This window comes from Pelecanus crispus, chromosome 6 (genome assembly GCF_030463565.1).
Source record: "Pelecanus crispus isolate bPelCri1 chromosome 6, bPelCri1.pri, whole genome shotgun sequence".
NCBI classification, from domain to species: domain Eukaryota; kingdom Metazoa; phylum Chordata; class Aves; order Pelecaniformes; family Pelecanidae; genus Pelecanus; species Pelecanus crispus.
Genome location: NC_134648.1, coordinates 46,349,028 through 46,362,820, shown reverse-complemented (window position 1 = coordinate 46,362,820; position 13,793 = coordinate 46,349,028). Strand labels below are relative to the sequence as shown.

The 13,793-nt window shown below is 37.1% G+C and overlaps 1 protein-coding gene across 1 annotated transcript in view; it reads right to left on the bottom strand.

The window, feature by feature from the left end:
• MIPOL1 (mirror-image polydactyly 1) overlaps positions 1 to 13,793 on the bottom strand; it is a 156,868-nt gene that overhangs the window by 81,543 nt on the left and 61,532 nt on the right. The window contains exon 9 of the mRNA XM_075712879.1: positions 12,707 to 12,814. Within this exon, the coding sequence (XP_075568994.1) occupies positions 12,707 to 12,814 (108 nt within the window). The remainder of the gene's footprint in view (positions 1 to 12,706; positions 12,815 to 13,793) is intronic.

Below are 13,793 nucleotides of genomic sequence, written 5' to 3'. Positions count from 1 at the left end.
ATAGAGGTCAGAAGGGAAACAACGCAAGGGTGTGAAATACGCTGTTGCTGCTACAACGTCAACTCTGCTTGGTAATTTTTCTCAAATTACCAAAGAAAGGAAATATGAAGTCTGATGTCACTTTCTTCAAACATAAACACATCTCAGCAAGACTGTGAGTCTTTTTCTCCTAAAGAATAACTGAAAAAACAAAAATATGAGAAGCAGACATTCCTTTGTGAGGACAAAGTTAATAAAACATTTTATTTGGGAAGTAGACATGATACAATTGGAGTTTGAAGGTGCACATAGCTCTGTTCTAATATTTTAAATTTGACAACGCTTGTCAAAAGATGTTAAAAATTGTTTTGTGGTCCGACAAGTCACTCGGCAAGAATAATTTTTAAGCAGCTTTTCTTTTTGTTTCAGTCAAAATTAAAATCCATGTTGTGTAATCCTTGGAGTCAATCTGTAATTAAGGGGATTTGAAGAGAGACCACGCACCGCATTAATGATAAAATTTAATATCTGTTTTAATACTCTAACATAAGAAAAAAACCCTAAGCAACATACAAAAAAGAAATCATCTATTTTGTGTGAATGCAGCATATATACACCATTACTATGTCTATCAGCAATGCTGTATTTGATGTCAGCTTTTTGTTTATAGACCAAATGTTTCAGGATTTAGCATCTACAGAGCTTAAAACTGCATCTGCTTGAAAGTTGGCACCCAGATTTAATAGGCTAGATAAACAGATTTTATTTTATCTAGTTTGGAAAACGAGTGTTTTTGTTGTTACTGTTGTATAGCAATTCCAAATGGAAGGAGCTATCGGTGGCATTTCCAAGGTTTCAGTCACTCAACCACTCTTTCCTTCAACATCTAAGACAATTACAGCTCAACTGTAAGAAATGGGAGCAGATAACCAATTAAAACCAATCCATTTTAGGTGATATTCTTAAATGCTTAAAAGTCTAACACAATATAAAAAAATGATGTTTGGTATACTAAGTCTCTCCTCTAGACTATACGCAAGGAAAAAGTTTGAAATCTGTGTCTCTTCAAAAGGCAGCTAGTTGACACCAAGTGGTGTATTCAAACCATTTACTCAGTTGTTTAACAGTGGAGCAAACACAGCTTCATTTTTAAGTAGAAACCTGTACTAAATAGTTTCATGCTTTCAGAAGATTGGATGAAGGATTAAAGTACCAGGGCAATCAGGTATTTTATAATTCATTCTTTTTCTCCAAAGAACTCAGTAAGAAGCGTGGTCAAAGTAGAGGTGCTCTTAGTGAGATTTTGGGTGGAAAGGTTTTGAAGGGGTATGATGTTTATCACTGAGAAAGGATAATAGATTCTTTTAACATGGCCATCAAAGACTTTTTCCTGTTAAATGTCTTCCAGCCTGAAGCTCTTCTGAAAGAACCATCAAAGCATCAATGTATTCTTATCAGATCTCATTGTATCACACAAGATACCTAGTTTATGAAAAAAAATTCGAACAGAATTTCCTCTGATCTCTGAATATTGTCATAACAGCCTAAATGTGTGTATAACAGCCTAAGGCTTCATGGATTGGGGACCTAGTTCTGTTAAAATTTAAGTGCAGGTGGAACTCACAAGCTTTGAGATCAAAGCAGAAAGGGTTCATTTCTTCTCAAAATTTAGATCCTATAACAGTAACTATCAATATCAGCAGGACTGCTCTCCAGCAGTCACTGCTACATATGTGCATAGAATCAGGCCTAATCTACAAGATCAGCTTCAGTGTTTGAAAGCCTGGTCCAAATGATGCTTCTAATATAAAAAAATAGTTTAAGTGGTATTTATCTTTTTAAAATAAGTTCTCTCAATTTTTCAAAATGTGTGGCGAAGATATTTGTAAAGAACGAACTCTATGCACAAGTCACACCACCACCATCTTAATAACCCCTCCAGCACAGCAGGTATTTCTTTAATAAACAAACAACCATTGAAATAATCATCTTGACTGTGATCCACAAGGAAATAGCAAATATATGAAACTGTATGGAGCCTGAATATGTCTAGTAAAACTGTGAAAGATGACATCTGTTCTTCAGCGGAGAATCACTTCTGGAGATGGAAAACCCAGTATCAACCAACACAGTTCAGAAAATGAAGTCCCAGAAGGTTTCTTTATATATTGAATCTAACTACAAAATGACATTTGGGTCTTTGAGTTTAATTTTAAATTGCAAATTCAGCTGCTTAGCAGCTTAACACAATCACCAATACACATTAATACTATGTTCAGGCAATGTGATACACACTTATTTACTATTACACAGTAGCATTTGTTACTTCAGCTTCCTATCTGAAGTTTAAAGACAGCTCTTTTCTAATTTCACCTTTTTATTACTTTTTCTTTGTAAGATATATTTACCATACCACTAAGGAGGGCTGAATTTTGGAAGTAACAACACAGCTGACTGAATTTTGGAGACATAAGAAATTGAAGTTTTAATTGCAAATTTATTTTACAGGAGAAATCAGACCATCTTTGAGTGTTTTCAGTGAATAATTCATTTTTTGTGCAAGTGTAGTGAGCAATTTTGATTCAGCTACATGACAGAGCTATGCATGCCATGTTTCTAAATATGAAGATAAACCTAATATATGTTGAGTTGAAATCCTAATGCATTGATATACTTCTGCTGATGTGAAGCTTACTTTATAACTTTCAAGTTTTCAAATAATAAAAAACAAGGCTACGTATTTCATATGCCAAAATTCTATCCATGCTTGTGCTAATCAGTAAAGATAATATTAATATACTCTCTGAATAGGCGGTACACCAGTGTGCTTGCACAGGGTTTTTACGGTTAAGGTCTGGAAACTCACAATTACAGAATTATCAAATTTACTACTTGACCCCTAACGTATAGCTTACTATAAAGCTTACTCCTAGAGAAAAGACAAAGTCCAGCTGCCAGCCCATAATCTCATGAGAAAAGCTGTGGAGATCTACTGGAAGCCAGGTGAGGAATATTTTACTTCATAAAGCCCACTTTCAGAAGAAGAAAAATAAAAAGAGCAAAATAAATCCAAGCCCATTCATTCCTTCTGCTATTCCAAGTATTGTTCTAATGACTTGTGTGCAGTGTGTATTTCTACCCTAGCAGTACACAAGGAGTACATTTCTTCCCCTTAGCAATCTGAATATGTGAACAGCAGAGTCCACTTTTCCTTTACACCTCTGCGTGGCCACACACATGGAAGTAAAATCAGGATTTTGCTCTTATCTATGGGGAAAAGAAAGGGATTTTCAAAAGCCTCTCAAGGCCAGGTTGGATGGGGCTTCGAGCCACCTGGTCTAGTGGAAGGTGCCCCTGCCCACAGCAGGGGGGTGGGAACTAGATGATCTTTAAGGTCCCTTCCAACCCAAACCACTCCATGATTCTACGATCTAGGACCGTAAGTGCCCTAACATCAAAAACGCACCTCTGCACCAGACCAAATAGATAGATGGGGCTTAAAAAGGACAGGCAAAATGAGTCCTGACTCCTCCGAGTAAATGATGGCTAAGCACCAAGCAGCACTTTCTGGACATGGGCTCTTTCGACTTCATCTCATTCTAAAACCTAAAGTTTCTCACCTGGCAACAGAATAGGAGAGACTTTCAGATTACAGTAGAAAGATAAATCAGAGCAAACACATAGCACCTTGAGGCTTCTGAATCAAGGCTAGTCTGCAGCCTTACAACCATATCAAGACCTAATGTTTCAGTGTCTTCCTTTACCTTCTGTTCCTCTTCTGTTCTGAACCATACTTCATATGATCACTGTTTCTGAACAGAAATTTGGATAAACGTAAACGCACAAAGACCAGAGATTCTTTTTTAGTAAATACCTAAAATTCTGAAATATTTATATTGATCCTTTATCCTATCCCTGGTTTCCTCTACCCAAGATCTAAAGTAGATTGTATCAATTCTGAGAGGCGTTTCAGATAAGGAGGTCATGGATGGGTCAGAGCAAGACCTTTGCTATTTAATGACCCTGTAGCTTACCTTTTGCACAAGAGCTTAGGTTACTACCTTTTATACATTTTATTGTAAGACAAATAACTGACATGTCATCATGCACTCAGGCTCAAGATTTTGTTTACAGTTGCTGCTCAAACAAAACATTTTCCTGTGCAGCATAAAAAAATGAAGGGTGTACAGTAAGACACTGAAAAAATGATTGAAAATTAAGATTTGCCACACTTACTTTCTGCATGTATGAACAACAAATTTCATATGGAGAAAGAAGCAAGATTTACGAAATAAAAAATAATACATAACAATGTCGCTCCTCCTCTTCATTCATTAAATCTGATATCTTGTCTCCAGCATTATTTTATACTTTGTAGCTCTGAGGAAGGAAAAACTTAACTTGGCTAAATATTTTTGGTACTTCCTTTGTTTTATTATGGTACAGTGCTGATAGATACTTTGAAAACTATGCCAGTGATATTATTAATATAATAATTATTCTATATTATTAATAGAAACTAATGCTAAGCATTTCTTTAAACTGCAGAAAACAGTTACTATTTTATGTACAAAATAGCTTCAGATTTAGTATCTCTTAACTAAGTTTGGAAATATGTTTCATAGTATCAGAAAATGGCAAGTGAAGGAGGGAGACCTAGTTTTCTTATAGTAAGTCTGATACATTAGGCTTCATGATTGTTTTACAATTAGATTAACATATGCCCTTCTTTCCTGATCCATGTAATCCTGAAATGAAGCTCCATACTAGTGGGAAAGTAAAAGAAATTTTTTTATAGCTGGTTGAAGTGCAGCAATATGACACCTCCTCAAACATTACAAAGGTTCGTAGTAGTACTACTATTCACATGTTACTGGGCAGAAGGAAGGAAAAATGAACCCATGACTGGGGTGATAAACTATACCATTGCAGATGGCAACAAAGCTTATCATTACAGTTAAATAGAGTTATTGGTTTTGTAAGAACTCACCTTTCAATATAAGTAGCTTTTCCAACATGATTGTGGTTTCTACAGCATATTTTACTTACTTATCAGATTCTGTGATTCTAATTTACAAGACTGATGAATTTCAGTGTATTTTAGAACATACCATTTTTTTTATCATTGGTTTAAGGCATAAGTGTCACCTCTATGAAGATAAGGTGTGAAAGAGCAGGTAGCAGACAGCTTTCTATCTGGCCACAGGATGCCTGCACAGTTTGTTCCATCTTCTACAACTGCAGAACATTTGGTTATTTCAGGATATGTATTTCTAGAATACATAGATCTGAGATCTGCCCCAGGCCCATAAACTATTCCAGTTTTGAGTTCCTTTAACAGAGTTTAGACAAAAACCTAAAAATGCTGCAGAACATTTACAATTGAAACAAAGCATCCTCGAAACTGGAAGGCCAAGTGGCAGCGTCACTGAGCAAGGAAGAAACTTCCAGGAAGTCACCCAGATGGCTATCAGATGAATCAACCATATAAAGTGGAATCTATCCTGTTAGAAGGAAAAATAGGTGCATGAAAGTGCAAAGTATTTGTAAAATGCTAAGTGAATACAATATGTGCAGATGCACAATTACAGTACAGTTAAATAAAAAACATGGATGAGAGGGCCTTGTCAACAGGAAGTTCATGGTCACAGAAGCCTACTACCATGAAAGAGATGATTCTGTGCATACCAGAAGTGAGGATGTGGAAGCAGCCTAGATGACTGCGAGAATGATAATCCATTTAGAATAACCTGAAACCAAAGTACTGCATTCCAAAAACCTGCTGCATTCATCAGAAATAATAATTCTACTAATCGGAAGTAGTAACACTGACTGACCTCATGGGAAGACATTTTCCACCTATGAAATGGAAACCAAAAAATAAAAGACTCAGCCAAAAGGTTCAAATGACTACATCATCCCCAATGACAAAGGGACATTTATAGTATATACAAACAGTTTGTTGATGTTTAAGATTGTCAAGAGTAATCTGGTGCCAAGAGAGATTTGAAGGCTGTCAAATAAAAAGGAACAGACCTCCAAGGAATTTTTAGTGGAGCAGATGAAAGCTGACATCAAACACAAAGTGTGAATGAATAATGAATTCCTTAATGCTTAGAACTGAATCAAAGTTCAATAAATATATCTGCTTTGGTTAAGAGATGTTCAGCATCTGTTAACAGGAGAGAAGCAAGACTTACACTCCTCAGGCAAGGTGAACAAACTCTTTTAGCCAAGATGTTGGTTGTTCAGTTGTCAAGACACATTCAGTTCCATTCTTGTGCAGCTGTTTACAGGCAATACGAAGCATGCTAAAATTTCTTAAGACATACAGTGCTCTAGACAAGCATAATTAATTAGACAGATACAATTCTTCTCAGGATCATTTTCAGGACAATTGTTCTGCCAATAAATGTTCACTCTCATCTATATATTAATTTGCTTTGAAAGAATTCTGGAAGACTTGAGGTCACAGTAAGAAACACCACTCCTAGGTCTTTTCTCATTTGAACAGTCCAAGAAATCCTGAGTAGCTGCTGTGCAGAGAACACTGTACACACAGGGCTGCCAGGCCAGACCGTGCTGTCAGTGAAAGGACGGCCTTACAGATACAGGAGGGTGGCATGGCCAGTGCAACTGAGGAAGCGAAGACGGGAACTTGGGTACATCTACTCATTTCCTTCAATTTGAAAACAACCCAAGCCTTGAATGAGTTCAAAATTCTGGCCCGCAGCGATGCCTCAGTAAACCAAGAAAATACAAATGGCCCTGCCGCCTATCCACACAGCACTTAATGACATCACAAGCTGTCCACTGAAAATCATGCAAATACTAATGTTACCAAACATAATTTCTTTTCAACTCCCAGGTAGATGTTTCATATAAATCAGGTTTATCAGACTCTGGAAGCCTGTGTTTCTAAAGGGACTCTGGACAACTTCACTCTCACTGAAAAGCAAGTGTCTTATCTCATAATTTATTTGCCATGTTTTCCATCACAGGAAAACATTGTATTATTTGCTTATGGCACATTTAAGCAATTATTTTAACTTTCAACTCCCTATACAAATTCAGATCTTTTTGGTCAATGAATACGAATGTCTATCAGTGCTAAAATATTAATTACCAGATGGGAGGAGACTGTCACTAAGAATGTAGTTGTCACTCATGAACAGCTATTCTGTCCAGTAGCTACCCTAAAGCAGTATGTGCCCTCATTTAAACGCCTGGGCAACGTGAGAGACAAATTTGCTACCCTGTCAGTAAAACTTGTTATAAAGCACATGAGATCACTATTAATTTTTAGAGTGGAAGTTTGCTGGAGTTTGAATGCTTGAATGGCTTTTAAGTACATAGTGGAGGTGGAAATAAAAGACCTAGTCAAACTTGGAACATGCTGCTGACAATCTGGATGTGGATAAGAATGCACAAACATTTTTCTTTAGTTGCCGGTTCCTAGACACTTTATCAGACAGAGTAGATACAGTTGCAATCTTAATTGCATTGAACAGAGTTTTGCTTGTGCTGCACCCAAAACCACTTAATCACAAGGTCTTAAAGTGTGTCACTAAGGCTAGACCCAAGTCTGTTCAGCTCTTATGCATGCTAGAAACATGATTAGTCACTTTATTATGGTGTTATTAAATAGTACTGTACACCTCGGAAGATATCCGTGTAAGCCAGTGCATCGTGTCATAAATGAATACTAAAATGAGGCCATGCACAACTCCTGCAGAAACAATTCTGTCCATGTTCCACTCCAATATTAATTTTCTGCATTCCTTTATGCTTAAGTTGCAGTGTCTCCAAAAACTATTGCTACAGACTTCTGAGAACCCGCCCAGTTATCTGCATGTATGGAGAGGGAGAAAATAATTCACATAATCCTACAGTGACCAACGTTCCTCCTCAATCCCAGTGGAAGCAGTTATTTGAAGTTTGTTGGACCCAACTGTTCCTTTGAGCCAGATGTCATAACCTGGTCCTCTGGTCAGTTCAGGTCTGGAGATCCTCAGCCAGGGGTTTCTCCTTCATGTGCTGTTATATATTTAGGAGCGTAACAGTTTGCTTACCTGTATCCCCTATGGGCAGGAAGTGACTAATTTAGCACATGTATTTGACCATGAGTCAAAAACCTAAGTTCAGAAATTTGATCTACCAGTATCACCTTCAGTAGCCAGTTTTGTTAATTGTTTTTTGTACCATCCAGGCTGGTAGGCTTTATTTGGCTACAATTGCTTTATGACACTACTGTAGACAAATTTCTGACAGCTCCTTCAGGTCACTTCCTTGCCTCTGACTCTAAATTTATGACATTCTTAATAAAACCATGGAAGCATGTAGGATGAATTCTACAGAAAATCACAACTAAGAAGATTGATTAGTCAGAAAAACATAACAAAAGAAGCTGATTGTAACCAAAGATTAACATCTTAACAGCTCTGAAGGAGATTAATAACCTTTACAAGTTCTAATGACATCATACTTGGATGGAGTAAACTCGTTTAGTCACTAAAGGGCACCTGATTTGTGTATCATCATGAAACAGCCCACCTCTCCATTTTGACAGTTTGGCTTGGAAGTAAAATTAGTATGTTTCTCTGGTCTTTAAAGCAGATTAATAGCTGCTTTAAGAACATACCACCTAATTAAAAATTTATTTTGTATAAATCAGGCCTGTGGAAAAAAAAAGTCACCTCTCCCTATGTTTCATTCAAATCTAGTTTCATTTCCATGAATTTTCACATTATTTGTTTCACAAGACTTATTTCCTATTCTTCTTCAACTGAGTAAAGAGGACATTCACACTGGCAAAATCTTTGTTTTCCTTTAGGAAGATGTATTACTTAAAACTGCATTTCAAAACTACACACTACAAAGCTAACAACAATAAAATGATCCACAACAATATTTGAATACTAATGAAAAAATAGCAATTCTTCAACTTCTCTATGTTTAATTGAATCAGCTATTTCAGTGTATTGTGGGAATACATTTATCAGAATCAGTAGAGACCAAATGTTAATTATGAAGGCCAAGCACAAATGAATAATCTTACGTATAGACCCTGACACATTAGAACTGCAAAGCACTCTGCAGATCTTATTTTATGAAAATGTACTAAGAGCGCAAATGTATAGGCCCTTAGGAAGCAATTATCCCTAAAAGATTTAGCTATAATTCAATCTGAAATATTATAAGAGATTTTTTAAAAATGGTTTCACAAAGAAGAGGATTATTTTACTTTAACTATGGAAATAGGGGCCCACATGCTTCTCTGAATGACCTCTGTGCAGTTGTGGGCATTGCCTGGAGGGAAGATTTGAAATTGGCCTTTTCATTCAATTAATACAATCCCCTATGACCAGTAAGAATATTATAAAAATTAGGAGTACCAGTTTGGCATTGTGGGACTGAATGGCCCACATCACTATAAGCAATGTTCTATGCAATTAATACATTAAATACGGTAATTTTAAATCACGTACTACTAATGTGTATGACAGCAATTAGTTAAGAAGAGCTATCTTGCCAAACACGTGCAGATGTTCTATTGCACAGTAAGATGAATTGGCACAGTATAGGTCTATACAGCATGCCTTATGTGTCATATGTTTTATTTGTCACATGATCCTCAGGTGTGACATGGGATCTAAAAGTGTAAAAACAAAAGTATGCAAGAGTGCTTACATCACCTTTGTGATTTCCAGATCCTGGATCTGGCCAATTTACTGCCATCACACCTCTCCCACAGTTAGAATCTGTCTCTCTGCTGCTTTGCCTCACTCAGGAGTCTACGGGCTGCTACTGCCTCAATGAAGGGTGGCAGTAGCCCTGTGAGCTAATATAATTAAAAATGAAGCTGAAAGCTTGCAGCTTATCTTACCTATGAGACCATACCACCAGTGGAATGAAATAGGTTTCTTGTGGATTGGTCTTACACTTTTTTCCTTCTAAGCAACTCGCTATTGTGAAATGATTTTAAAAAGTAAGAAAGAAACAATACCCGCTGAGTTTTGTTGTTAAGTGTATTTTAGGAAGCCACAGAGGTAATGATCTCATCTTTTATCACAAACTTTTATGCCATCCTTAATCTAGCTGATCCTGATTGCTGTATTTCTATCCAGTTAAGATTGCAAGTATCCTTGCACCACATCTGACGGTTACACTTCCGTTACTCCCTGAAGAAAATCTAAAGCAGATCAAATTCCTCAACTGCCACCTATCACCAGAATACACCTTTTGCCAAACTGAATCAGACAACATTAATTAAGAGAGTAGGGAAAATTAAAGATTTAAAAAAAAAAACCAACTCAAGCTTTCTTAACAGAAACTGTCCTGGATAGAGACAGAAGAAATACCTGGGCTCCTTCTGCAGGACAGCCGTTTACTTCTGTATTAGTACATAGCGCAGTTCCCAGTTTGCACGTGGAGGTGGTTAAAGGAAATGTAGATCTCTGGATCTTGGTGAAAATAAAAATAGTTGGGCTGATATTTAACCCTGCACCACAGGGTTGGTCTGTCCTATTTCTCTGAAAACAGCCAGATGACCAGAGGGTGATCTGCAGCAGAGAGGAGATAGGAGGGGATTCTTGGGTCTGTACACGCGCTCTGCGTGTAGCGCTCACAATAGCTACTGAGCGCATGCAAGAGGCAGGAGGTGGCAGCTAAGAACAAGAGGGTTTCACAGGGGACGTGTGTGCCAAGACCCCACAGTGCGGTACCTGTCAGGGGTTCCGGCTAGATCGTTCTCCAGCAGGGAGCTCTGCCACCGAGGGCAGCAGGAGTGCCCCGGCCAGCCGCAGAGCACTGCTCAAACCCATTTCTAAAGGAGTCGCTGACGTGACTCTCGTCCCTACCAGCCAGTCCACGTTTTCTAGGCTGTAGCTGCACTAAAAAGGGGTGATAAGCTTTTCATTTACATGAATGCTTAGGTCAGGATGAATGTTCATATGCTGTATATCAACGCTAACTACTATTGCCAATGTTTCACAGGGGCATTTTAAAGTTTTCAAGGTCAACTTGACCCATTGGTCTCTTAAAAAGTACTCCAACACACCTGTCCTCACTGTAGACCACAGTAATATGAACTGAGACAAACTCTGCACAGGTACAATATTTTAAAAAGTTCAACTTTACCAAAAATTGAAAAGCATTCCTTTTTTCCTCCCCAGACTCTCATCTCTAAAAGACTACGACCAATTAACCTCTAACTTCGAAAAATCAAAAAATGCCTGTGACAGCCAGAAATTAAATTCTTTAAAGATTAGGTGCTGGGAGAGCAATATTGGGCTTAGAATGAAATCCTAGTAACACTATGAACTATTAAGTAATTTCTTGCTCTGAAAATATAATTACTCCGTAAGCATTATGTCAGGCAATATTAAATGTAAGAAGTGTAGTTTCCATGAAACATTTCTGTTTTCTAACAGAAAGACTCTGTGCATAACATTTTCAATGACACAGCAAAACCAAATTGGCATGCAATTAATGGAAAACAATACTATGTTCCATAAGTATCATGCTCGGCAAGCACTAACTTTTAGTGATATCAGATTCAAAACAATACTATTATTGTGGTCAGAAACATCCCTGAATGTTTATGATCTCTATTTCTAGTCATCTGAGGATGGATTTCTTTCAGTACTGCACACCTGATTTTGTAATATTCACCACAGATTCTGATGGCAATTATAAACCCATGGAACACACAGCATTTGTGTGGCACACAGCCTCTCTCCATTTATTCATTATACTTTTTTTTTTTTACTGAGAAATGTCAAACTACACAAGGATTTACCTTAATTCCTATACTTTGCATCGGTCAAGTTGTTGCATGAATAATGATGTTTCCCGAATATAAAAAAAAAAAAAAAAAAAAAAGAAAGAAAAAGGAGGCAGAGGAAAATCTGCCTATAAATGAGATACGTTTGGATCTTACTGCCTGAATCAAACACGGTTTTAAAACGACAACATAGTATCAAAAGAGTAACTTCTCTATTTATATTGTGTCTCCACTACCCATAAAACAGATTTTTAAGAATATAGTGGTTGAATAGGCACGCACGATGCTTGCACGTCTTACCTGGCATAGTCTCTTATTCTGGCTAGCGGCGAGACTGCTGGTTATGTAGCTATCAATTCCACTGACGTTACAATTTCCCTTTCTCAAAGCAGCAATAACCTGTCACTTTACACTGTCCTTTCTCTGACCCTCTCCCGCCTCTCTGCTCATTTTTATTCTTATTGACAAGACTTATTATTCCTCCTCCCAATTCCAACTAGCTACCCTTTCGCAAATAGTAGTATCAACTATATGGTCACTAGTAGTATAGGTCAACAATGTTATTAATATAGCACACACTGCTGGGAGCAGATCAAACAGCCATGCTTTAAAATATTAGTTTTGCAAAGGTACCATGAGGCAAATACTTGCAGTTTTCTTCACGTTATAAAATGTAATATTGCTAGGACAGACCCCAAGAATTTAGTGTTAATTACCAGCCCAATAATTTGGAGGATATGTTATTTTGTTCTTTGTGTTTTCATACACAAAATAAAATAAAACCTAACAGAAGGGTGCTGTATCTGTGTTTAAAGAAGGGGTTGTTGGCAAACACCATAGCTCACTTCTGCCGAAATGTACACAACTGATATATGCAGCCCAGAAAGCTGGCACCAGGGGCTTACAACCTTAATTTGCCTGCAAGAAGAAATGGAGATTTACCTTCAGAGCACGTTCTTGATTGTTTTCAGCAGTCAGATGTCTCATGTTGTTTGCTGAAGTCTGGTTCTGCTCTTTCAGATGATGAAGCTCCTGCTCCAGCCGTTTGCACTGCAACGAGGAAAGAATCCCATTAAGTAGAGGAGTGTGGGCATATTTTTTTCAACAAGCCAAACGAATTAACGTAAATAACCCCATCACCATTTCTGCAGTAGTGAAAGCATCAGACAAAAGCAAGTTACAATCCCAGACCAGTACTACATTTTTTAAATGTGCATCATTATTCAGTTTCTTCCTGGTCCAATTGTATGCCAAAAAAGCTAAGTTTAGTATCAGATAAAGACATTTTGCAGAATGTTTTAAAAAGTCTTAAAAATGTCAGGTTGAATTTCTGCTCCTAGTTATGCCAATATAAGGTTAGATTTTGGCTTTTATGTATTAAGTAAGTGGATATAAAGGAAGCAATACATGCTTTTAGAAAAGCAAGCAAATGAAGGACCCTCCTCCCAAATCCAGGACCCAGACTTTTATTAGAAAATATACACGTAATTTTTATACTTGTATTTTTCACACTGAGATTTGTCTAATTCCCAAATACACAGCAGATCTTGAAAGAAAAGAAGTTTTGAGATTGTTTTGTTTAAATATTTAACTTAATGACAAAGAATGAAAAATTTAACATTTGCCACTGTGTGCATACACACATATACTTACTGCTGTCAGCTGAACATCTATCTTAAAGATTAAAGATCTGCAAATTATGAGCTAATTTATATTTCACTGTTTTTTACGGTAACCATAAGAGCTCTCGCCCAGTTACCTTGGTTTGAAAGAGTAATTAGTTGTCAGCAGACAGTTTATTGTCTTATGAAAAAAAACCTGTTTTACAAAAAAAGCAAAACAAAACAGACAAAGTACCAGGAAGACGTAGGGGAACAACTGTTAGAACTAGGGAAAAACAGGATATTAGCAGGAACATTTTAAAACAGTATATTACAAGCAAGTAGTTTGGATATCACCACCAAAACCCAAAGCTGATAGACCCTGCTGGAAGAAAAGACAATTAATTTAGAGAAAGGATTTTAAGAAA